Here is a 27013-nt window from a genome sequence, read left to right as displayed (position 1 = left end):
CGTTGGGGCGGAGTGTTTTGGTATTGGCACGATGGTAGTGGTTTTAAAGCAGGTTGGGACAGTCGCCTGGGCCAAGGAAAGGTTGAATAAGTCCGTCAGGACCCCCGCCAGCTCACCAGCACATGCTCTGAGAACACGACCAGGGATGCCATCAGGTCCTGCAGCTTTGTGTCCGTTGATCTCGCGTAACACTGCTTCAACGTCAGTAGTGGAGCGTGTTAGTGGTTGGTGATCAGCTGTCCATTTTGCCTTTATTGCAGATGTGTGGTTGTCCTTCTCAAAGCGAGCGTAGAAGTTGTTGAGCTCATCGAGGAAGGATGTGTCAGAGGGGGGGGGGGGGGGTTGGTGGGTTTATGGTCCGTGATGACTCGGATGCCTTGCCTTGGATTGGAGTTGGAGAAGTGCTCCTCAACCCTCAGCTTGTAGCAGTGCTTTGCCTGCTTGATGCCCCGTTTCAGGTTAGCCCTTGCTGTACTGTAGGCTTGTGCGTCTCCAGATCTGAAGGCGGAGATGTGCCCTGTGATTGGCTGGCCACCAGTCCAGGGTGTACCCAGCCTCTCGCCTGAAGACAGCTGGGATAGGCTCCAGCATGCAGTGGAGGAATTGTGTTGTTGTAAATGAACCTTTACAGCACAAAAGAGAAAGAGAGCGCGAGAGAAGTCACGTGATTTCCCAGAAATTCCACATCTCCATTGTGACACTTCCTGGTTGTTGATCAGGAAGAAGAAAGTTTTTTCTTTTCGTTTTTTTTATCACCACAAACAACACAACACACGCTACACCTGACAAACATTCTTTTATTATGTTCAAATCAACCGTATCGAACTTTCTGAAATAATACATTATAGGGGAGACGCTTACCCAACGACTAGTGACGTCAGAGGTAGGATTTATTCTCATTGGCTCAGGTGGAGACTTATCAACGCTCGTCTCAAGTTCAGCGTCCATTTCATGTTTGCTAGTCAAGCTGGTTTTCGTCACTTTATCTTCCTCTGAGGAAGTAAAACATCTTTTTTTTAAAACATGAACTTGCTTTTCTTCTTTCTCCTGGCTGTGGAAATACACAGCGTGGCGCCTGGTAAGTCTACTTTCTTCATTCCAAAATCCTCATTTATGCCACTTTATCCCAAATATTTACACCTTTTTGACAGTCTGACGTTTCAGATCATCAAACAAATGGAAGTGTTAGTCAATGACAACACAACTGTACACAAAAGGCAGTTTTTAAAAGGAACTTTTTATGATTCGGTAGAAAAGAAATCCAAAGCTACATGGCCCTGTGTGAAAAAGTGATCGCCCCTAAAGCTAATAACTGGTTGGGCCACCCTGAGCAGCAACAACTGTTGGCGATAACTTGCAATGAGTCTCTTCCAGCGCTTTCCTGGCCCTAATCATTGTTTCAAATAAAGACAACGACATCCAAACTATTCCTTGACTACTTTTACCACTCTGGTAGCAATAATGTGGTATATTTCTATGCTAATTACAGTTGTACAATGAAGTGAAAGTCAAGTTAGTAGTGTCTGTTGTCTTCAAGTAAGGTCGAAATATAAAATGCATCAAATGTCCATAAAAGACAAACGTTGTTATTGTCTCCTAGAACAGGATGTGACTTTTTACTGTGACGACTCTTCAAGTTGAAATGAAGACGCCATCATTTCACATATGAATTGTTGAACATGAAACTAAATCATAAAATGTTCTTTTTCTGTGTTTTTGTCTTTCAGTCATTCATTCGCTAAAGTATTTTCAAACTGGATCCTCTCAAGTTCCAAACTTCCCAGAGTTTGTGGACGTTGGTTATGTTGATGAAGTTGAGATTGTTCACTATGACAGCAACAGCAGGAAAGTAGAACCCAAACAGGACTGGATGAACAAAATCACAGCAGAGGATCCACACTACTGGCAGACACAGACAGAGATCATTGTTGGTAATGAAGAGTTCAGCAAACACAACATGGAAATTTATAAGAAGCTCTTCAACCAAACTGGAGGTTTGTTATGTTGAACGTTCTACTATTGAAATATATTTGATATACACTTTTTATACTGTAGTATACACACATTACTGCACTGATACCTTCTCTATCCATCCCATAATGACCTCAAAAGAAACACCATTGACACTAAGAGAGCTGTGTGTGATGATGATGATGATGATGATGAGGTTTCACTCTGTCATTCTCTCAGGTGTTCACATTGACCAGAGGATGTTAGGCTGTGAATGGAATGATGAGACTGATGAGGTTGATGGATGGTACCAGTACAGTTATGATGGAGAAGACTTCATATCATTGGACATGAAGACATGGACATGGACCGCAGCAAAACCACAAGCTGTCCCCACCAAACACAAGTGGGACCATAACATAGCTAGGATGGATTATCAGAAGTATTACTTCACTGAGCTTTGTCCTTCTTACCTGAAGAAGCATGTGAACAATGGGAGGGAGGTCCTAATGAGAACAGGTAGAACCACATGATGTACTTTCACCTTTGTAACCATGTTAGCACGCCCCCTATAGGAAGATTACTAGCATTACAAGCTTTCTCTTTCTCTCCTTTTCTCTCCATCTTTACTCGTCTCGCACCTTCTGTCCACCTCGTCCCGCGTTCACACGTCATGTCACTTCCTGTGCAGAGCTCCCAGAGGTGTCTCTCCTCCAGAAGACGCCGTCCTCTCCGGTCAGCTGCTTCGCCACAGGTTTCTACCCCGACAGAGCCATGATGTTTTGGAGGAAAGACGGCGAGGAGCTCCACGAGGACGTGGAGCACGGAGAGCTCCTCCCCAACCACGACGGAACCTTCCAGATGGCGGTGGACCTGAAAGTGGAGGTGACGGCCGACGTGGAGGGCAAGTACGAATGTGTGTTTCAGCTGTCTGGCGTCAAGGAGGACATGGTCACCAAGCTGGAGAGAAGAAGCATCCTGAGCAACGCGAGCCGTGAAGGTGAGAAAGGTTGGAGATGCAGCTTGAATATAATAACAGCGCTCTACAATAATAACATAGATGATGCCAAATTCAAGCATATCAACAATACATTCCATTCATTGATTGATTCATTCCTATACAGAAATGACTCCAGTATTGATATATTTATTCTCAATGTCTTTGCTTTACTTATTCTAACTTAGTTCTTTTCTATTCATCAACCACCTGATGTTCCTTCATGTAACGTATTCTGAAACAAATAAAGCATACCATACCAACAGGCAACTTGAGCGTCGCCGTGGCTGTCACGCTGGCGCTCCTCGCTGTGGTCGCCGTCGTGGCAGCCATCTTAATCGTCAGGCGTAATAAAAAGAGACAAGGTGAGGGACACAAATGTTTCCTCTTTGCAGTTTGCCCTGATGTGAGTTTCACTTTGTTTCTCTTTCATTTCAGCCGAATACGATCCAGCTCGTAAGTAAAACATCTTCGCATCACTCATACGCTTGACTCCCATATAAACACCGCACCATTTTTATACTAGCTTTATGTGAACCGAGAGAGTGAAAGTAAAAGTAGTAACATGTAACCTCCTGTAAGCGCACGCTATGTTTTGTGGTCCGCCAGCTCGTGACGGTGGTTCCGAGCTCTCGGAGAAGTCTGAAGGCAGTGGGGGCTGAAGGCTGAGTGAGACACAGCAGCCGGCACACAGTGAGTTAGCTGACATGGACACCTCCAAATGTTCTTCTGGCTTTGTGTGAAGATGATGTTTGTCTAACGCAGGGGTGTCCAAACTATTTCCAGCGACGGCCACGTACACAAAAACCACGTTGACATGTTTTAAACCAACCCATGTGGATATACTGAGACTTGATCAATTATATTTCAAGAAAAAACAGCCTGTGTCTCAGCTTTGTGTTATCGTGACAAGCATATTATTAGTATGAATCAACTTTCCCTACATGACACTTTTTTTACTCCTGTTTTTATTTTTGATGTTTCTATGTTTTGGGTTTTTTTTTTTTTACAAATATTTCAACTTTTCCTAATATTTTGGATGTTCATTCATTTTCTACCGCTTTTTCCTCACGAGGGTCGCGGGGGGTGCTGGAGCCTATCCCAGCTGTCTTCGGGCAAGAAGCGGGGTACACCCTGGACCGGTCGCCAGCCAATCACAGGGCACATAGTATTTGTCATAATATTTGGACTATTCATTTAGTTTATTTTTGTATTATGTAAATAAAAAGAAATCTCTTTAGAATGTGCTGAAGGCCAATAAAAATACAGCCATGGACCGTTAAAGGCCTCGGGCCGCACTTTGGACACCCCTGATGTAACATCTCCACTTGGATTCATGAGCTTCTGTTGTTGCTGTCATCTTCTTTCTCCAGGATGGTTTGTGTACCGGAACCCAGAGAGATGTCTCCATCACTGAGGGACATCATCAACGTTGGCTATCACATGGAGATGTGATTTATTTTTTCTCCTTATGTTATATGATGTCTTCTTTGGGTGTTTATGGCTTGGAAAACACGTTTTATCAAATCTTTTGTCCAGATCGGTGGATGATATTTTGTCAGTGAGTCAGGTTATCACATGTCTTCATGGCCTTTCAATACATTTTATTCCAAGGTGTTTACACGTCAAACATATTTTTTTGTGGGTAACGAGAGGCTCAGGTGGAGACAAATTAGTTTTCTTAGTTTATTTGCATTATTGTGTAATTGTCATGGATTAACAAACCTTTTAATATCAAAGCTATAGCGGGTGAAAAGATGTGCTATGCTACTTTTAAATTACCGTAAGTCTCCAACTATGAAAATAATAATTGCAATGACGGCGTTTTTCCAGTGACGGGTTATTACGGTAATCACAGGGACTGTGGAAGACGAGGCTTTGATACAAAGCAGTGTGACGGAGAAGGACAGAAGAAGGCTTTCTATGACAAAGTGCTGCAAAAATGATAATTTATCAGACATTTGTTTTTGTTTTTACCGTTAGTTTTTGGATCGTCCTGTATTGTCGCGTGTTTGCTGTGTTTTTTCTTGATTAAGAAACATGTCAAGGAGGTGGTCTGTGAAGTAACCAGGGCAGGACGTTCACATACTTTTGATATTCAATGTTTTATCATTCATAGTTCATATTGTACATCCCAAATCCTTTGTTCATATACATTGTGGGTGTCTTTGTCAGTCAATACCTGTCAAATGAAATAGTCTTTTTTTCAGATGGTCTGTCTTTATACACGTTATATAAGAGTTTTGGCATGCAGTAATGCCAACCAGATCTCTAAAGTGGATGTGAAAAAGAGACACAAGCACATACAGCAGATTGGAGGACACTTTAACAGCAAAATAAACTGTCTAAATGATCATTTATGGAGGTCCCCCACCTTTGGTGAAATGAGGAGAAAATGTGTGAGGATGATGAAGAAATAAGTGCAACGAAAGAGGAAAGATGTGTGTGTTAAGAGTAGAATAGTGGAATTAGTAATGAGCCATCTACGTAAATAACGATACAGGAATGAGAAGGAGAGGGCCCGAAATCTACTCTACTCTAAATCAGACCAAAGTCCAGCTGTGAAGTCTAATACTTTGGGATGTCCGATATCGTCCGATTCTCAATTTCCGATACCGATATGTGTAACATGACATATCTCCCGTGGTGGAATGAACACATATGTGTTGTACATAGCATTTTTTAAATGTCAGTTTTCATTATCTGGGAAAAAAAAACCCGATATCAAGCGATATTGCATTTTACGCTGATACCGTCCGGTACCGATCATTTTCCGACATCCCTAGTAATATCGTATAGTCGTAGAATAGCTACAGTCCAATTGGTGTGGGAAATCTGACCAGGTTGAAAATATTCCATAAGAGAAGAAGTGACATGAAAGAGTAAAGAAGAAATAAAAGTTGAAAATGCTCCTGGTCTGCCAAGCCAGGCCATTCAGCGTTAGTCTGGAAAAACAGGTTAGATCCCCGACCAGTGCCAGATTACCACCTTACTGTAATTGTTGTAAGACTGAGTGTGGCTGTGTTCTTAAATGGTAAAAACGTAACGTGCTGAGAATGCGATACAAGTGCATGCCATGCGGTGAAAAAGTGTCCTGAAGAGAGGACATGGTGGTCAGAGAAGTTCAAATATGCCTTACAAGGCAGCCAAGGACACCTACAAATATATATTTACACATTCATATCAGTTCAATGAAATCATCATATCCTGACAGTCAGTTTAGACAAAGTCAGTGCCGATGATGCGTGCCACGTTGTTTTATTCAAACAAATACTTGACATGAGCTTGTTTTTGGACATTTTAAAGCTTCAGGCGAGATGCAAAAACCTTAAAAAACTAAACAAAAAGAGTCAAATATAATCTGTAATATTCTTTATGACAAACCTTCAGCTATGCTCAAATCCTCAGTTCATAACAAAAGAACCACATTTAGCTCAGTTAAGTCATGTTTAGATGGCGCTAATAATGTTGAAAAAACATTTAGAAGGCCGTAAACAGGTTTTTTATGTTGTAACTAAATCATTCAACTTAGGGTCGTCCCACGTTCATTGCCCAGAAATAAACAAGAAAGCAATAATTAATAAAATGCAATAAATGTGATACAGCACTTCAAATGAAGTGTTCCCAGCGACGCGACAATATATTCATTTTATCAAGTGTTTGTGTGTGCTAGCCAGGGTATGTGAATTTAGCATGCTAATATATAACTAATCATATAAACTAATATTTTATCCTTTCACTTCCTGTCAAGAAAGCCCACACGTGTGTGAATTATTCACGTAATTTCAGTGTTATTGCAATTCCACTTATATCTTGATTTGGTTGTTGTAATGATGATAGGACTTTACTTCATAATATTCATTTACATTCCAAAAACATGCTAGGTTAATTGGCTACTCCAAATTGTCCATAGGTATGAATGTGAGTGTGAATGGTTGTTTGTCTATATGTGCCCTGTGATTGACTGATCACCAGTCCAGGGTGTACCCAGCCTCTCACCTGAAGACAGCTGGGATAGGCTCCAGCATGCAGTGGAGGAATTGTGTTGTTGTAAATGAACCTTTACAGCACAAAAGAGAAAGAGAGCGAGAGAGAAGTCACGTGATTTCCCAGAAATTCCACATCTCCATTGTGACACTTCCTGGTTGTTGATCAGGAAGAAGAAAGTTTTTTCTTTTAGTTTTTTTTTTTTATCACCACAAACAACACAACACACGCTACACCTGAAAAACATTATTTTGTTATGTTCAAATCAACCGGATCGAACTTTCTGAAATAATACATTATAGGGGAGACGCTTACCCAACGACTAATGACGTCAGAGTTAGGATTTATTCTCATTGGCTCAGGTGGAGACTTATCAACGCTCGTCTCAAGTTCAGCGTCCATTTCATGTTTGCTAGTCAAGCTGGTTTTCGTCACTTTATCTTCCTCTGAGGAAGTAAAACATCTTTTTTAAAAACATGAACTTGCTTTTCTTCTTTCTCCTGGCTGTGGAAATACACAGCGTGGCGCCTGGTAAGTCTACTTTCTTCATTCCAAAATCCTCATTTATGCCACTTTATCCCAAATATTTACACCTTTTTGACAGTCTGACGTTTTTCAGATCGTCAAACAAATGGAAGTGTTAGTCAATGACAACACAACTGTACACAAAAGGCAGTTTTTAAAAGGAACTTTTTATGATTCGGTAGAGAAGAAATCCAAAGCTACATGGCCCTGTGTGAAAAAGTGATCGCCCCTAAAGCTAATAACTGGTTGGGCCACCCTGAGCAGCAACAACTGTTGGCGATAACTTGCAATGAGTCTCTTCCAGCGCTTTCCTGGCCCTAATCATTGTTTCAAATAAAGACAACGACATCCAAACTATTCCTTGACTACTTTTACCACTCTGGTAGCAATAATGTGGTATATTTCTATGCTAATTACAGTCAAGTTAGTAGTGTCTGTTGTCTTCAAGTAAGGTCGAAATATAAAATGCATCAAATGTCCATAAAAGACAAACGTTGTTATTGTCTCCTAGAACAGGATGTGACTTTTTACTGTGACGACTCTTCAAGTTGAAATGAAGACGCCATCATTTCACATATGAATTGTTGAACATGAAACTAAATCATAAAATATTCTTTTTCTGTGTTTTTGTCTTTCAGTCATTCATTCGCTAAAGTATTTCTACACTGCATCCTCTCAAGTTCCAAACTTCCCAGAGTTTGTGGAGGTTGGTTATGTTGATGAAGTTGAGATTGTTCACTATGACAGCAACAGCAGGAAAGTAGAACCCAAACAGGACTGGATGAACAAAATCACAGCAGAGGATCCACACTACTGGCAGACACAGACAGAGATCAGTGTTGGTAATGAAGAGATCAGCAAACACAACATGGAAATTAATAAGAAGCTCTTCAACCAAACTGGAGGTTTGTTATGTTGAACGTTCTACTATTGAAATATATTTGATATACACTTTTTATACTGTAGTATACACACATTACTGCACTGATACCTTCTCTATCCATCCCATAATGACCTCAAAAGAAACACCATTGACACTAAGAGAGCTGTGTGTGATGATGATGATGATGATGATGATGATGATGATGAGGTTTCACTCTGTCATTCTCTCAGGTGTTCACATTGACCAGAGGATGGTAGGCTGTGAATGGAATGATGAGACTGATGAGGTTGATGGATGGGAGCAGTACAGTTATGATGGAGAAGACTTCATATCATTGGACATGAAGACATGGACATGGACCGCAGCAAAACCACAAGCTGTCCCCACCAAACACAACTGGGACCATAACATAGCTTGGATGGATCATAAGAAGTATTACTTCACTGAGCGTTGTCCTTCTTACCTGAAGAAGTATGTGAACAATGGGAGGGAGGTCCTAATGAGAACAGGTAGAACCACATGATGTACTTTCACCTTTGTAACCATGTTAGCACGCCCCCTATAGGAAGATTACTAGCATTACAAGCTTTCTCTTTCTCTCCTTTTCTCTCCATCTTTACTCGTCTCGCACCTTCTGTCCACCTCGTCCCGCGTTCACACGTCATGTCACTTCCTGTGCAGAGCTCCCAGAGGTGTCTCTCCTCCAGAAGACGCCGTCCTCTCCGGTCAGCTGCTTCGCCACAGGTTTCTACCCCGACAGAGCCATGATGTTTTGGAGGAAAGACGGCGAGGAGCTCCACGAGGACGTGGAGCACGGAGAGCTCCTCCCCAACCACGACGGAACCTTCCAGATGGCGGTGGACCTGAAAGTGGAGGTGACGGCGGACGTGGAGGGCAAGTACGAATGTGTGTTTCAGCTGTCTGGCGTCAAGGAGGACATGGTCACCAAGCTGGAGAGAAGAAGCATCCTGAGCAACGCGAGCCGTGAAGGTGAGAAAGGTTGGAGATGCAGCTTGAATATAATAACAGCGCTCTACAATAATAACATAGATGATGCCAAATTCAAGCATATCAACAATACATTCCATTCATTGATTGATTCATTCCTATACAGAAATGACTCCAGTATTGATATATTTATTCTCAATGTCTTTGCTTTACTTATTCTAACTTAGTTCTTTTCTATTCATCAACCACCTGATGTTCCTTCATGTAACGTATTCTGAAACAAATAAAGCATACCATACCAACAGGCAACTTGAGCGTCGCCGTGGCTGTCACGCTGGCGCTCCTCGCTGTGGTCGCCGTCGTGGCAGCCATCTTAATCGTCAGGCGTAATAAAAAGAGACAAGGTGAGGGACACAAATGTTTCCTCTTTGCAGTTTGCCCTGATGTGAGTTTCACTTTGTTTCTCTTTCATTTCAGCCAAATACGATCCAGCTCGTAAGTAAAACATCTTCGCATCACTCATACGCTTGACTCCCATATAAACACCGCACCATTTTTACGCTAGCTTTATGTGAACCGAGAGTGAAAGTAAAAGTAGTAACATGTAACCTCCTGTAAGCGCACGCTATGTTTTGTGGTCCGCCAGCTTGTGACGGTGGTTCCGAGCTCTCGGAGAAGTCTGAAGGCAGTGGGGGCTGAAGGCTGAGTGAGACACAGCAGCCGGCACACAGTGAGTTAGCTGACATGGACACCTCCAAATGTTCTTCTGGCTTTGTGTGAAGATGATGTTTGTCTAACGCAGGGGTGTCCAAACTATTTCCAGCGACGGCCACGTACACAAAAACCAGGTTGACATGTTTTAAACCAACCCATGTGGATATACTGAGACTTGATCAATTATATTTCAAGAAAAAACAGCCTGTGTCTCAGCTTTGTGTTATCGTGACAAGCATATTATTAGTATGAATCAACTTTCCCTACATGACACTTTTTTTTACTCCTGTTTTTATTTTTGATGTTTCTAGGTTTGTTTTTTTTTTTACAAATATTTCAACTTTTCCTCATATTTTGGATGTTCATTCATTTTCTACCGCTTTTTCTTCACGAGGGTCGCGGGGGTGCTGGAGCCTATCCCAGCTGTCTTTGGGCAAGAGGCGGGGTACACCCTGGACCGGTCACCAGCCAATCACAGGGCACATAGTATTTGTCATAATTTTTGGACTATTCATTTAGTTTATTTTTGTATTATGTAAATAAAAAAAACTCTCTTTAGAATGTGCTGAAGGCCAATAAAAATACAGCCATGGACAGTTAAAGGCCTCGGGCCGCACTTTGGACACCCCTGATGTAACATCTCCACTTGGATTCATGAGCTTCTGTTGTTGCTGTCATCTTCTTCCTCCAGGATGGTTTGTGTACCGGAACCCAGAGAGATGTCTCCATCACTGAGGGACATCATCAACGTTGGCTATCACATGGAGATGTGATTTATTTTTTCTCCTTATGTTATATGATGTCTTCTTTGGGTGTTTATGGCTTGGAAAACACGTTTTATCAAATCTTTTGTCCGGATCGGTGGATGATATTTTGTCAGTGAGTCAGGTTATCACATGTCTTCATGGCCTTTCAATACATTTTATTCCAAGGTGTTTACACGTCAAACATATTTTTTTGTGGGTAACGAGAGGCTCAGGTGGAGACAAATTTGTATTCTTAGTTTATTTGCATTATTGTGTAATTGTCATGGATTAACAAACCTTTTAATATCAAAGCTATAGCGGGTGAAAAGATGTGCTATGCTACTTTTAAATTACTGTAAGTCTCCAACTATGAAAATAATAATTGCAATGACGGCGTTTTTCCAGTGACGGGTTATTACGGTAATCACAGGGACTGTGGAAGACGAGGCTTTGATACAAAGCAGTGTGACGGAGAAGGACAGAAGAAGGCTTTCTATGACAAAGTGCTGCAAAAATGATAATTTATCAGACATTTGGTTTTGTTTTTACCGTTAGTTTTTGGATCGTCCTGTATTGTCGCGTGTTTGCTGTGTTTTTTCTTGATTAAGAAACATGTCAAGGAGGTGGTCTGTGAAGTAACCAGGGCAGGACGTTCACATACTTTTAATATTCAATGTTTTATCATTCATAGTTCATATTGTACATCCCAAATCCTTTGTTCATATACATTGTGGGTGTCTTTGTCAGTCAATACCTGTCAAATGAAATAGTCTTTTTTTCAGATGGTCTGTCTTTATACACGTTATATAAGAGTTTTGGCATGCAGTAATGCCAACCAGATCTCTAAAGTGGATGTGAAAAAGAGACACAAGCACATACAGCAGATTGGAGGACACTTTAACAGCAAAATAAACTGTCTAAATGATCATTTATGGAGGTCCCCCACCTTTGGTGAAATGAGGAGAAAATGTGTGAGGATGATGAAGAAATAAGTGCAACGAAAGAGGAAAGATGTGTGTGTTAAGAGTAGAATAGTGGAATTAGTAATGAGCCATCTAAATAACGATACAGGAATGAGAAGGAGAGGGCCCGAAATCTTCTCTACTCTAAATCAGACCAAAGTCCAGCTGTGAAGTCTAATACTTTGGGATGTCCGATATCGTCCGATTCTCAATTTCCGATACCGATATGTGTAACATGACATATCTCCCGTGGTGGAATGAACACATATGTGTTGTACATAGCATTTTTTAAATGTCAGTTTTCATTATCTGGGAAAAAAAAACCCGATATCAAGCGATATTGCATTTTACGCTGATACCGTCCGGTACCGATCATTTTCCGACATCCCTAGTAATATCGTATAGTCGTAGAATAGCTACAGTCCAATTGGTGTGGGAAATCTGACCAGGTTGAAAATATTCCATAAGAGAAGAAGTGACATGAAAGAGTAAAGAAGAAATAAAAGTTGAAAATGCTCCTGGTCTGCCAAGCCAGGCCATTCAGCGTTAGTCTGGAAAAACAGGTTAGATCCCCGACCAGTGCCAGATTACCACCTTACTGTAATTGTTGTAAGACTGAGTGTGGCTGTGTTCTTAAATGGTAAAAACGTAACGTGCTGAGAATGCGATACAAGTGCATGCCATGCGGTGAAAAAGTGTCCTGAAGAGAGGACATGGTGGTCAGAGAAGTTCAAATATGCCTTACAAGGCAGCCAAGGACACCTACAAATATATATTTACACATTCATATCAGTTCAATGAAATCATCATATCCTGACAGTCAGTTTAGACAAAGTCAGTGCCGATGATGCGTGCCACGTTGTTTTATTCAAACAAATACTTGACATGAGCTTGTTTTTGGACATTTTAAAGCTTCAGGCGAGATGCAAAATCTTAAAAAACTAAACAAAAAGAGTCAAATATAATCTGTAATATTCTTTATGACAAACCTTCAGCTGTGCTCAAATCCTCAGCTCATAACAAAAGAACCACATTTAGCTCAGTTATGTCATGTTTAGTTGGCGCTAATAATGTTGAAAAAACATTTAGAAGGCCGTAAACAGGTTTTTTATGTTGTAACTAAATAATTCAACTTAGGGTGGTCCCACGTTCATTGCCCAGAAATAAACAAGAAAGCAATAATTAATAAAATGCAATAAGAAGAAGTGCAATTTTTATAAGTACATTAGTATGGACAGATCTATGTAAATAAAACTATACAGGCTATGACTATAATACAGTGAGGATATGTACAGGGATATAAATGACTATAATATGGCTATTGTAGATTATACAGATTATAAACAGTATGGGTATGACAATATATAATAAAAGTAATATATACAGTATTGCAATGGGGTGACTAGGGTATGGAAATGACTATAATATGGCTATTGTAGATTATACAGATTATAAACAGTATGGATATGACAATATATAATAGCAGTAATACGTACAGTATTGCAGTGAAGTGACTAGAGTAGAGTATGGTTATTGCAGATTATATAAATTATAAACAGTATGATCAATGAATCAACAGATAGTATATGTACAATAGTGCAATAGTACAATAGTGCAATGAAGTGATGGGGAGGGCATAGGTCAGCGGGGGGATGTACGTAGTGGAATGGGTGGGCAATGGGGGGCAGAGTTCAGCAAGGAGACAGCTGTTGGGAAAAAGCTGTTCCTGAACCTGGTGGTTCGTGTCCGTAAACTCCTATAGCGCCTCCCTGAGGGTAGGAGGGCAAACAGTCTGTGTGCTGGGTGGTGTGAGTCTTTGGCAATTTGTGATGCCCTCCTGAGACAACGCTTCCTGTAGATGTCCCGGATGGCAGGAAGTGGGGCTCCGGCAATGCGTTGGGCAGATTTGACTACTCTCTGCAATGCCTTCCGACAGAGCAGTTCCCATACCAGGCTGTGATGCAACTGGTTAGGATGCTCTCGATTGTGCATCTGTAGAAGTTCACCAGGATGTCTGAAGAGAAGTGGTTCTTCTTCAGGGTCCTCAGGAAGAAGAGGCGCTGGTGAGCCTTCTTGACCAGGCTGGAGCAGTTGGTAGTCCAGGAGAGGTCCTGTGAGATGTGGATCCCCAAGAATTTGAAGCTGGCCACACGCTCCACTGTCTCACCGTTGATGGAGATTGGTGGATGCATGGCGGCATTCTTCCTGAAGTCCACAATGAGTTCTTTTGTTTTTGTTGTGTTGAGTAGTAAATTGTTGTCCTTGCACCACGCAGTCAGGTAGTCCACCTCCTTCCTATAGGCAGACTCATCGTTGTTGTTGATGAGGCCAATCACTGTAGTGTCGGCTGCAAACTTAATGATGGTATTGGAGCCATGTTTGGGTTTGCAGTCGTGGGTGAAGAGAGAGTAGAGGAATGGGCTTAACACACAGCCTTGTGGTACTCCGGTGTTTATGGTGAGGGTGGAGGAGCAGTGGTGGTCCAGCCGGACATGTTGCGGCTTGGGCCTGTGATGCCCAGGTCTGTGAGTTTGGCTACTAGCTTGGAGGGGATGACTGTATTGAATGCTGAACTGAAGTCTATGAAGAGCATTCTGGCATATGTGTCCTTATTGTCCAAGTGTGAGAGGACAGAGTGCAGTGCTGTGGAGACAGCCTCCTCTGTACTCCTGTTCTTACGGTCGGCAAATTGGTGGGGGTCCAGGGTGGGGGGAAGGCAGGATTTGAGATGTGCCAGGACTAGCTGCTCCAAGCACTTGGAGATGATGGGGGTGAGCGCCACTGGACGGTAGTCATTTAGGCACGTTGGGGCGGAGTGTTTTGGTATTGGCACGATGGTAGTGGTTTTAAAGCAGGTTGGGACAGTCGCCTGGGCCAAGGAAAGGTTGAATAAGTCCGTCAGGACCCCCGCCAGCTCACCAGCACATGCTCTGAGAACACGACCAGGGATGCCATCAGGTCCTGCAGCTTTGTGTCCGTTGATCTCGCGTAACACTGCTTCAACGTCAGTAGTGGAGCGTGTTAGTGGTTGGTGATCAGCTGTCCATTTTGCCTTTATTGCAGATGTGTGGTTGTCCTTCTCAAAGCGAGCGTAGAAGTTGTTGAGCTCATCGAGGAAGGATGTGTCAGAGGGGGGGGGGGGGGGTTGGTGGGTTTATGGTCCGTGATGACTCGGATGCCTTGCCTTGGATTGGAGTTGGAGAAGTGCTCCTCAACCCTCAGCTTGTAGCAGTGCTTTGCCTGCTTGATGCCCCGTTTCAGGTTAGCCCTTGCTGTACTGTAGGCTTGTGCGTCTCCAGATCTGAAGGCGGAGATGTGCCCTGTGATTGGCTGGCCACCAGTCCAGGGTGTACCCAGCCTCTCGCCTGAAGACAGCTGGGATAGGCTCCAGCATGCAGTGGAGGAATTGTGTTGTTGTAAATGAACCTTTACAGCACAAAAGAGAAAGAGAGCGCGAGAGAAGTCACGTGATTTCCCAGAAATTCCACATCTCCATTGTGACACTTCCTGGTTGTTGATCAGGAAGAAGAAAGTTTTTTCTTTTCGTTTTTTTTATCACCACAAACAACACAACACACGCTACACCTGACAAACATTCTTTTATTATGTTCAAATCAACCGTATCGAACTTTCTGAAATAATACATTATAGGGGAGACGCTTACCCAACGACTAGTGACGTCAGAGGTAGGATTTATTCTCATTGGCTCAGGTGGAGACTTATCAACGCTCGTCTCAAGTTCAGCGTCCATTTCATGTTTGCTAGTCAAGCTGGTTTTCGTCACTTTATCTTCCTCTGAGGAAGTAAAACATCTTTTTTTTAAAACATGAACTTGCTTTTCTTCTTTCTCCTGGCTGTGGAAATACACAGCGTGGCGCCTGGTAAGTCTACTTTCTTCATTCCAAAATCCTCATTTATGCCACTTTATCCCAAATATTTACACCTTTTTGACAGTCTGACGTTTCAGATCATCAAACAAATGGAAGTGTTAGTCAATGACAACACAACTGTACACAAAAGGCAGTTTTTAAAAGGAACTTTTTATGATTCGGTAGAAAAGAAATCCAAAGCTACATGGCCCTGTGTGAAAAAGTGATCGCCCCTAAAGCTAATAACTGGTTGGGCCACCCTGAGCAGCAACAACTGTTGGCGATAACTTGCAATGAGTCTCTTCCAGCGCTTTCCTGGCCCTAATCATTGTTTCAAATAAAGACAACGACATCCAAACTATTCCTTGACTACTTTTACCACTCTGGTAGCAATAATGTGGTATATTTCTATGCTAATTACAGTTGTACAATGAAGTGAAAGTCAAGTTAGTAGTGTCTGTTGTCTTCAAGTAAGGTCGAAATATAAAATGCATCAAATGTCCATAAAAGACAAACGTTGTTATTGTCTCCTAGAACAGGATGTGACTTTTTACTGTGACGACTCTTCAAGTTGAAATGAAGACGCCATCATTTCACATATGAATTGTTGAACATGAAACTAAATCATAAAATGTTCTTTTTCTGTGTTTTTGTCTTTCAGTCATTCATTCGCTAAAGTATTTTCAAACTGGATCCTCTCAAGTTCCAAACTTCCCAGAGTTTGTGGACGTTGGTTATGTTGATGAAGTTGAGATTGTTCACTATGACAGCAACAGCAGGAAAGTAGAACCCAAACAGGACTGGATGAACAAAATCACAGCAGAGGATCCACACTACTGGCAGACACAGACAGAGATCATTGTTGGTAATGAAGAGTTCAGCAAACACAACATGGAAATTTATAAGAAGCTCTTCAACCAAACTGGAGGTTTGTTATGTTGAACGTTCTACTATTGAAATATATTTGATATACACTTTTTATACTGTAGTATACACACATTACTGCACTGATACCTTCTCTATCCATCCCATAATGACCTCAAAAGAAACACCATTGACACTAAGAGAGCTGTGTGTGATGATGATGATGATGATGATGAGGTTTCACTCTGTCATTCTCTCAGGTGTTCACATTGACCAGAGGATGTTAGGCTGTGAATGGAATGATGAGACTGATGAGGTTGATGGATGGTACCAGTACAGTTATGATGGAGAAGACTTCATATCATTGGACATGAAGACATGGACATGGACCGCAGCAAAACCACAAGCTGTCCCCACCAAACACAAGTGGGACCATAACATAGCTAGGATGGATTATCAGAAGTATTACTTCACTGAGCTTTGTCCTTCTTACCTGAAGAAGCATGTGAACAATGGGAGGGAGGTCCTAATGAGAACAGGTAGAACCACATGATGTACTTTCACCTTTGTAACCATGTTAGCACGCCCCCTATAGGAAGATTACTAGCATTACAAGCTTTCTCTTTCTCTCCTTTTCTCTCCATCTTTACTCGTCTCGCACCTTCTGTCCACCTCGTCCCGCGTTCACACGTCATGTCACTTCCTGTGCAGAGCTCCCAGAGGTGTCTCTCCTCCAGAAGACGCCGTCCTCTCCGGTCAGCTGCTTCGCCACAGGTTTCTACCCCGACAGAGCCATGATGTTTTGGAGGAAAGACGGCGAGGAGCTCCACGAGGACGTGGAGCACGGAGAGCTCCTCCCCAACCACGACGGAACCTTCCAGATGGCGGTGGACCTGAAAGTGGAGGTGACGGCCGACGTGGAGGGCAAGTACGAATGTGTGTTTCAGCTGTCTGGCGTCAAGGAGGACATGGTCACCAAGCTGGAGAGAAGAAGCATCCTGAGCAACGCGAGCCGTGAAGGTGAGAAAGGTTGGAGATGCAGCTTGAATATAATAACAGCGCTCTACAATAATAACATAGATGATGCCAAATTCAAGCATATCAACAATACATTCCATTCATTGATTGATTCATTCCTATACAGAAATGACTCCAGTATTGATATATTTATTCTCAATGTCTTTGCTTTACTTATTCTAACTTAGTTCTTTTCTATTCATCAACCACCTGATGTTCCTTCATGTAACGTATTCTGAAACAAATAAAGCATACCATACCAACAGGCAACTTGAGCGTCGCCGTGGCTGTCACGCTGGCGCTCCTCGCTGTGGTCGCCGTCGTGGCAGCCATCTTAATCGTCAGGCGTAATAAAAAGAGACAAGGTGAGGGACACAAATGTTTCCTCTTTGCAGTTTGCCCTGATGTGAGTTTCACTTTGTTTCTCTTTCATTTCAGCCGAATACGATCCAGCTCGTAAGTAAAACATCTTCGCATCACTCATACGCTTGACTCCCATATAAACACCGCACCATTTTTATACTAGCTTTATGTGAACCGAGAGAGTGAAAGTAAAAGTAGTAACATGTAACCTCCTGTAAGCGCACGCTATGTTTTGTGGTCCGCCAGCTCGTGACGGTGGTTCCGAGCTCTCGGAGAAGTCTGAAGGCAGTGGGGGCTGAAGGCTGAGTGAGACACAGCAGCCGGCACACAGTGAGTTAGCTGACATGGACACCTCCAAATGTTCTTCTGGCTTTGTGTGAAGATGATGTTTGTCTAACGCAGGGGTGTCCAAACTATTTCCAGCGACGGCCACGTACACAAAAACCACGTTGACATGTTTTAAACCAACCCATGTGGATATACTGAGACTTGATCAATTATATTTCAAGAAAAAACAGCCTGTGTCTCAGCTTTGTGTTATCGTGACAAGCATATTATTAGTATGAATCAACTTTCCCTACATGACACTTTTTTTACTCCTGTTTTTATTTTTGATGTTTCTATGTTTTGGGTTTTTTTTTTTTTACAAATATTTCAACTTTTCCTAATATTTTGGATGTTCATTCATTTTCTACCGCTTTTTCCTCACGAGGGTCGCGGGGGGTGCTGGAGCCTATCCCAGCTGTCTTCGGGCAAGAAGCGGGGTACACCCTGGACCGGTCGCCAGCCAATCACAGGGCACATAGTATTTGTCATAATATTTGGACTATTCATTTAGTTTATTTTTGTATTATGTAAATAAAAAGAAATCTCTTTAGAATGTGCTGAAGGCCAATAAAAATACAGCCATGGACCGTTAAAGGCCTCGGGCCGCACTTTGGACACCCCTGATGTAACATCTCCACTTGGATTCATGAGCTTCTGTTGTTGCTGTCATCTTCTTTCTCCAGGATGGTTTGTGTACCGGAACCCAGAGAGATGTCTCCATCACTGAGGGACATCATCAACGTTGGCTATCACATGGAGATGTGATTTATTTTTTCTCCTTATGTTATATGATGTCTTCTTTGGGTGTTTATGGCTTGGAAAACACGTTTTATCAAATCTTTTGTCCAGATCGGTGGATGATATTTTGTCAGTGAGTCAGGTTATCACATGTCTTCATGGCCTTTCAATACATTTTATTCCAAGGTGTTTACACGTCAAACATATTTTTTTGTGGGTAACGAGAGGCTCAGGTGGAGACAAATTAGTTTTCTTAGTTTATTTGCATTATTGTGTAATTGTCATGGATTAACAAACCTTTTAATATCAAAGCTATAGCGGGTGAAAAGATGTGCTATGCTACTTTTAAATTACCGTAAGTCTCCAACTATCAAAATAATAATTGCAATGACGGCGTTTTTCCAGTGACGGGTTATTACGGTAATCACAGGGACTGTGGAAGACGAGGCTTTGATACAAAGCAGTGTGACGGAGAAGGACAGAAGAAGGCTTTCTATGACAAAGTGCTGCAAAAATGATAATTTATCAGACATTTGTTTTTGTTTTTACCGTTAGTTTTTGGATCGTCCTGTATTGTCGCGTGTTTGCTGTGTTTTTTCTTGATTAAGAAACATGTCAAGGAGGTGGTCTGTGAAGTAACCAGGGCAGGACGTTCACATACTTTTGATATTCAATGTTTTATCATTCATAGTTCATATTGTACATCCCAAATCCTTTGTTCATATACATTGTGGGTGTCTTTGTCAGTCAATACCTGTCAAATGAAATAGTCTTTTTTTCAGATGGTCTGTCTTTATACACGTTATATAAGAGTTTTGGCATGCAGTAATGCCAACCAGATCTCTAAAGTGGATGTGAAAAAGAGACACAAGCACATACAGCAGATTGGAGGACACTTTAACAGCAAAATAAACTGTCTAAATGATCATTTATGGAGGTCCCCCACCTTTGGTGAAATGAGGAGAAAATGTGTGAGGATGATGAAGAAATAAGTGCAACGAAAGAGGAAAGATGTGTGTGTTAAGAGTAGAATAGTGGAATTAGTAATGAGCCATCTACGTAAATAACGATACAGGAATGAGAAGGAGAGGGCCCGAAATCTTTTCTGCTCTAAATCAGACTAAAGTCCAGCTGTGAAGTCTAATACTTTGGGATGTCCGATATCGTCCAACTCTCAATTTCCGATACCGATATGTGTAACATGACATATCTCCCGTGGTGGAATGAACACATATGTGTTGTATATAGCATTTTTTTAATATCGGTTTTCATTATCTGGGAAAAAAAAAACCTGATATCAAGCGATATTGCATTTTACGCTGATACCGTCCGGTACCGATCATTTTCCGACATCCCGAGTAATATCGTATAGTCGTAGAATAGCTACAGTCCAATTGGTGTGGGAAATCTGACCAGGTTGAAAATATTCCATAAGAGAAGAAGTGACATGAAAGAGTAAAGAAGAAATAAAAGTTGAAAATGCTCCTGGTCTGCCAAGCCAGGCCATTCAGCGTTAGTCTGGAAAAACAGGTTAGATCCCCGACCAGTGCCAGATTACCACCTTACTGTAATTGTTGTAAGACTGAGTGTGGCTGTGTTCTTAAATGGTAAAAACGTAACGTGCTGAGAATGCGATACAAGTGCATGCCATGCGGTGAAAAAGTGTCCTGAAGAGAGGACATGGTGGTCAGAGAAGTTCAAATATGCCTTACAAGGCAGCCAAGGACACCTACAAATATATATTTACACATTCATATCAGTTCAATGAAATCATCATATCCTGACAGTCAGTTTAGACAAAGTCAGTGCCGATGATGCGTGCCACGTTGTTTTATTCAAACAAATACTTGACATGAGCTTGTTTTTGGACATTTTAAAGCTTCAGGCGAGATGCAAAAATCTTAAAAAACTAAACAAAAAGAGTAAAATATAATCTGTAATATTCTTTATGACAAACCTTCAGCTGTGCTCAAATCCTCAGCTCATAACAAAAGAACCACATTTAGCTCAGTTATGTCATGTTTAGATGGCGCTAATAATGTTGAAAATACATTTAGAAGGCCGTAAACAGGTTTTTTATGTTGTAACTAAATCATTCAACTTAGGGTCGTCCCACGTTCATTGCCCAGAAATAAACAAGAAAGCAATAATTAATAAAATGCAATAAATGTGATACAGCAGTTCGAAAGTACGGTGGTAAATTATCAATATTATGGTGCTCAAGGGTCTCGTAACAGAGTCGGGCAGACGAAGAAAGCTTGCATTGAACACAACACACAGCCCATCAGATTCCACGGGGGACCGCTCGGCAAAACACTTTCAGTCCTGGTGTGACAACAAGAAAAGCCCAAAACATCACAAAACAACGCAACACACAAATAAAAACAGACAAGACACTCTCACTGGTTGAGCAGAACAACAATGAACAACTATGCGACTTCAAACTACAAACTGAAGCTCTATTTACATCGACGGTGCCGCAAAGCACGCTGGGAACCAGGAAGTGTTCCCAGGAAGTGTTCCCAGCGACGCGACAATATATTCATTTTATCAAGTGTTTGTGTGTGCTAGCCAGGGTGTGTGAATTTAGCATGCTAATATATAACTAATCATATAAACTAATCATTTATCCTTTCACTTCCTGTCAAGAAAGCCCACACGTGTGTGAATTATTCACGTAATTCCAGTGTTATTGCAATTCCACTTATATCTTGATTTGGTTGTTGTAATGATGATAGGACTTTACTTCATAATATTCATTTACATTCCAAAAACATGCTAGGTTAATTGGCGACTCCAAATTGTCCATAGGTATGAATGTGAGTGTGAATGGTTGTTTGTCTATATGTGCCCTGTGATTGACTGATCACCAGTCCAGGGTGTACCCAGCCTCTCGCCTGAAGACAGCTGGGATAGGCTCCAGCATGCAGTGGAGGAATTGTGTTGTTGTAAATGAACCTTTACAGCACAAAAGAGAAAGAGAGCGAGAGAGAAGTCACGTGATTTCCCAGAAATTCCACATCTCCATTGTGACACTTCCTGGTTGTTGATCAGGAAGAAGACGTTTTTTTCTTTTCGTTTTTTTAACACAACAAACAACACAAAACACGCTACACCTGAAAAACATTCTTTTGTTATGTTCAAATCAACCGGATCGAACATTCTGAAATAATACATTATAGGGGAGACGCTTACCCAACGACTAGTGACGTCAGAGGTAGGATTTATTCTCATTGGCTCAGGTGGAGACTTATCAACGCTCGTCTCAAGTTCAGCGTCCATTTCATGTTTGCTAGTCAAGCTGGTTTTCGTCACTTTATCTTCCTCTGAGGAAGTAAAACATCTTTTTTCAAAACATGAACTTGCTTTTCTTCTTTCTCCTGGCTGTGGAAATACACAGCGTGGCGCCTGGTAAGTCTACTTTCTTCATTCCAAAATCCTCATTTATGCCACTTTATCCCAAATATTTACACCTTTTTGACAGTCTGACGTTTTTCAGATCGTCAAACAAATGGAAGTGTTATTCAATGACAACACAACTGTACACAAAAGGCAGTTTTTAAAAGGAACTTTTTATGATTCGGTAGAAAAGAAATCCAAAGCTACATGGCCCTGTGTGAAAAAGTGATCGCCCCTAAAGCTAATAACTGGTTGGGCCACCCTGAGCAGCAACAACTGTTGGCGATAACTTGCAATGAGTCTCTTCCAGCGCTTTCCTGGCCCTAATCATTGTTTCAAATAAAGACAACGACATCCAAACTATTCCTTGACTACTTTTACCACTCTGGTAGCAATAATGTGGTATATTTCTATGCTAATTACAGTTGTACAATGAAGTGAAAGTCAAGTTAGTAGTGTCTGTTGTCTTCAAGTAAGGTCGAAATATAAAATGCATCAAATGTCCATAAAAGACAAACGTTGTTATTGTCTCCTAGAACAGGATGTGACTTTTTACTGTGACGACTCTTCAAGTTGAAATGAAGACGCCATCATTTCACATATGAATTGTTGAACATGAAACTAAATCATAAAATGTTCTTTTTCTGTGTTTTTGTCTTTCAGTCATTCATTCGCTAAAGTATTTCCTAACTGCATCCTCTCAAGTTCCAAACTTCCCAGAGTTTGTAAACGTTGGTTATGTTGATGAAGTTGAGATTGTTCACTATGACAGCAACAGCAGGAAAGTAGAACCCAAACAGGACTGGATGAACAAAATCACAGCAGAGGATCCACACTACTGGCAGAGACAGACAGAGATCAGTGTTGGTAATGAAGAGATCAGCAAACACAACATGGAAATTTATAAGAAGCGCTTCAACCAAACTGGAGGTTTGTTATGTTGAACGTTCTACTATTGAAATATATTTGATATACACTTTTTATACTGTAGTACACACACATTACTGCACTGATACCTTCTCTATCCATCCCATAATGACCTCAAAAGAAACACCATTGACACTAAGAGAGCTGTCTGTGATGATGATGATGATGATGAGGTTTCACTCTGTCATTCTCTCAGGTGTTCACATTTACCAGAGGATGTTAGGCTGTGAATGGAATGATGAGACTGATGAGGTTAATGGATGGCACCAGTGCAGTTATGATGGAGAAGACTTCATATCATTGGACATGAAGACATGGACATGGACCGCAGCAAAACCACAAGCTGTCCCCACCAAACACAACTGGGACCATAACATAGCTTTGATGGATTATAATAAGTATTACTTCACTGAGCTTTGTCCTTCTTACCTGAAGAAGTATGTGAACAATGGGAGGGAGGTCCTAATGAGAACAGGTAGAACCACATGATGTACTTTCACCTTTGTAACCATGTTAGCACGCCCCCTATAGGAAGATTACTAGCATTACAAGCTTTCTCTTTCTCTCCTTTTCTCTCCATCTCTACTCGTCTCGCACCTTCTGTCCACCTCGTCCCGCGTTCACACGTCATGTCACTTCCTGTGCAGAGCTCCCAGAGGTGTCTCTCCTCCAGAAGACGCCGTCCTCTCCGGTCAGCTGCTTCGCCACAGGTTTCTACCCCGACGGAGCCATGATGTTTTGGAGGAAAGACGGCGAGGAGCTCCACGAGGACGTGGAGCACGGAGAGCTCCTCCCCAACCACGACGGAACCTTCCAGATGGCGGTGGACCTGAAAGTGGAGGTGACGGCCGACGTGGAGGGCAAGTACGAATGTGTGTTTCAGCTGGCTGGCGTCAAGGAGGACATGGTCACCAAGCTGGAGAGAAGAAGCATCCTGAGCAACGCGAGCCGTGAAGGTGAGAAAGGTTGGAGATGCAGCTTGAATATAATAACAGCGCTCTACAATAATAACATAGATGATGCCAAATTCAAGCATATCAACAATACATTCCATTCATTGATTGATTCATTCCTATACAGAAATGACTCCAGTATTGATATATTTATTCTCAATGTCTTTGCTTTACTTATTCTAACTTAGTTCTTTTCTATTCATCAACCACCTGATGTTCCTTCATGTAACGTATTCTGAAACAAATAAAGCATACCATACCAACAGGCAACTTGAGCGTCGCCGTGGCTGTCACGCTGGCGCTCCTCGCTGTGGTCGCCGTCGTGGCAGCCATCTTAATCGTCAGTCGTAATAAAAAGAGACAAGGTGAGGGACACAAATGTTTCCTCTTTGCAGTTTGCCCTGATGTGAGTTTCACTTTGTTTCTCTTTCGTTTCAGCCAAATACGATCCAGCTCGTAAGTAAAACATCTTCGCATCACTCATACGCTTGACTCCCATATAAACACCGCACCATTTTTACGCTAGCTTTATGTGAACCGAGAGTGAAAGTAAAAGTAGTAACATGTAACCTCCTGTAAGCGCACGCTATGTTTTGTGGTCCGCCAGCTCGTGACGGTGGTTCCGAGCTCTCGGAGAAGTCTGAAGGTAGTGGGGGCTGAAGGCTGAGTGAGACACAGCAGCCGGCACACAGTGAGTTAGCTGACATGGACACCTCCAAATGTTCTTCTGGCTTTGTGTGAAGATGATGTTTGTCTAACGCAGGGGTGTCCAAACTATTTCCAGCGACGGCCACGTACACAAAAACCACGTTGACATGTTTTAAACCAACCCATGTGGATATACTGAGACTTGATCAATTATATTTCAAGAAAAAACAGCCTGTGTCTCAGCTTTGTGTTATCGTGACAAGCATATTATTAGTATGAATCAACTTTCCCTACATGACACTTTTTTACTCCTGTTTTCATTTTTGATGTTTCTAGGTTTTGGGTTTTTTTTGTTTTTTTTTTACAAATATTTCAACTTTTCCTCATATTTTGGATGTTCATTCATTTTCTACCGCTTTTTCTTCACGAGGGTCGCGGGGGTGCTGGAGCCTATCCCAGCTGTCTTCGGGCGAGAGGCGGGGTACACCCTGGACCGGTCGCCAGCCAATCACAGGGCACATAGTATTTGTCATAATATTTGGACTATTCATTTTGTTTATTTTTGTATTTAAAAAAAATCTCTTTAGAATGTGCTAAAGGCCAATTAAAAAACAGCCATGGACCGTTAAAGGCCTCGGGCCGCACTTTGGACACCCCTGATGTAACATCTCCACTTGGATTCATGAGCTTCTGTTGTTGCTGTCATCTTCTTCCTCCAGGATGGTTTGTGTACCGGAACCCAGAGAGATGTCTCCATCACTGAGGGACATCATCAACGTTGGCTATCACATGGAGATGTGATTTATTTTTTCTCCTTATGTTATATGATGTCTTCTTTGGGTGTTTATGGCTTGGAAAACACTTTCTATGAGTCAGGCTATGTTATCTTTTGGGGTTCACGTGTCATCGCACCGTCATGGATTATCAGATCAAAGCTATGGTAAATTACCATAAGTCTCCAACAATCAAAAATAATTGCAATGGTAGCGATACCCGGCTTTTCCAGTGACGGGTTATTACGGTAATCACAGGGACTAATCATAGGGGGTCTTTGATACAGGGCATTGTGACGGAGAGGGACAGAACTGACAAAATTATATTTTATGAGACATTTCTAACCGTTAGTTTTTGGATTTTTGATTTATTGAACAATGTTTTTTTTTTTGTGAAACGTGGAGGTGGTGGTCTGGGAAATAACGCTTACATATTTTTGATATTCAGTGTTTTATAATTCATAGTCTTTGTTCATATACACTCTGGGTGTGTTCAATTCCTTTCAAATAAAATTCTTTTTTGGGGGGGATGGTCTGTCCTTATACACGTAATAATGGTTTAGCAGGAAGTCATGCAAAACCGATCTAAGTAGTTGCGAAAAAAAAGGGACATAAGCACAGATTGTTAGGACACTTAACAGGACAAATAATTCCAACTGGAATGTTACAGGTACAATTTTAGGTGGGACAGATGTGACCCGTGAGTCACCCCCGAGCTATTACACAATAGTATAACTTGGGGGTTGAAAGCGATCCAGTTACCGTTTTATCAAATTCACCAAGTTCCCGATCTCATTCCACATCACTGTTGTGATTTTCAATGGTCAATTTCACTCATTGATTCATGTCAGTCAGTATGAATTAACATTAAAAAACACATTCAATGAAATATACATTTGGATATATGCCGTTAATAAGTCACATGACTAGCTAAGCTTTGGAAAAAAAAATATGGTGGATTTTGGACAACATACTTTTGGTGCCCTAGTGTGGGGCCTTTAAAGTAGGAATTACAAAAGAAAATACTACAAACTGTTTACCAAGCTAAGCAAACTGATCTGTTCATGAACATGAAGAACCGATGCTAATGCTAATCCAACACGACTAAAATGTTTAGCGATTACACACAAACGTGAGTAATCCAGGTGGATCACATTCCATGGTTGTGCATCACAACACGGTTTGCCAAAAACAAAGAAAGAAACCTGTATTTAGACACCCCGACGGTGAATTATTCCTCAGCTTTGGTGTTGGTGTTTCCAATGATGCTTATCTTTACCAGCTCATTACTGCAGCGTGCAGGCATCTGTGGCATTTATCTGGCCTGGAAGAAACAGCCAATTATCCAACGCTTATCTGCTGCTGCTATAAGAAGTGAAATGGCACCATCAATTTCAGACGCGGATGCAAATGAGATGACGGA

General features: G+C 41.7%; 4 protein-coding genes across 4 annotated transcripts; all 4 read left to right on the top strand.

The window, feature by feature from the left end:
• The first annotated feature begins 911 nt into the window (after positions 1-911).
• Positions 912-5303, top strand: LOC131118109 (class I histocompatibility antigen, F10 alpha chain-like). Its single transcript, XM_058064611.1, has 8 exons — positions 912-1078; positions 1728-1994; positions 2191-2469; positions 2642-2950; positions 3214-3312; positions 3386-3403; positions 3557-3640; positions 4321-5303. Exons 1-7 carry the CDS (start codon positions 1024-1026, stop codon positions 3607-3609), a joined length of 1080 nt encoding a protein of 359 aa, XP_057920594.1. The 5' UTR covers positions 912-1023; the 3' UTR covers positions 3610-3640; positions 4321-5303.
• Positions 5304-7310: 2007 nt separating this feature from the next.
• On the top strand, positions 7311-11678 carry LOC131118125 (class I histocompatibility antigen, F10 alpha chain-like). Its single transcript, XM_058064612.1, has 8 exons — positions 7311-7465; positions 8098-8364; positions 8573-8851; positions 9024-9332; positions 9596-9694; positions 9768-9785; positions 9937-10020; positions 10696-11678. The coding sequence occupies exons 1-7, from the start codon at positions 7411-7413 to the stop codon at positions 9987-9989; spliced, it is 1080 nt and encodes a 359-aa protein (XP_057920595.1). The 5' UTR covers positions 7311-7410; the 3' UTR covers positions 9990-10020; positions 10696-11678.
• A 3748-nt stretch (positions 11679-15426) lies between these two features.
• On the top strand, positions 15427-19818 carry LOC131105636 (class I histocompatibility antigen, F10 alpha chain-like). Its single transcript, XM_058053992.1, has 8 exons — positions 15427-15593; positions 16243-16509; positions 16706-16984; positions 17157-17465; positions 17729-17827; positions 17901-17918; positions 18072-18155; positions 18836-19818. Exons 1-7 carry the CDS (start codon positions 15539-15541, stop codon positions 18122-18124), a joined length of 1080 nt encoding a protein of 359 aa, XP_057909975.1. The 5' UTR covers positions 15427-15538; the 3' UTR covers positions 18125-18155; positions 18836-19818.
• Positions 19819-22138: 2320 nt separating this feature from the next.
• Positions 22139-26115, top strand: LOC131104869 (class I histocompatibility antigen, F10 alpha chain-like). Its single transcript, XM_058052483.1, has 8 exons — positions 22139-22301; positions 22953-23219; positions 23413-23691; positions 23864-24172; positions 24436-24534; positions 24608-24625; positions 24777-24860; positions 25537-26115. Exons 1-7 carry the CDS (start codon positions 22247-22249, stop codon positions 24827-24829), a joined length of 1080 nt encoding a protein of 359 aa, XP_057908466.1. The 5' UTR covers positions 22139-22246; the 3' UTR covers positions 24830-24860; positions 25537-26115.
• Positions 26116-27013: the final 898 nt, after the last annotated feature.

Source organism: Doryrhamphus excisus, chromosome 2 (assembly GCF_030265055.1).
Source record: "Doryrhamphus excisus isolate RoL2022-K1 chromosome 2, RoL_Dexc_1.0, whole genome shotgun sequence".
Lineage (NCBI taxonomy): Eukaryota > Metazoa > Chordata > Actinopteri > Syngnathiformes > Syngnathidae > Doryrhamphus > Doryrhamphus excisus.
Note: the sequence above shows the minus strand (reverse complement) of the source record. Positions and strands in the feature narration are given on the sequence as shown.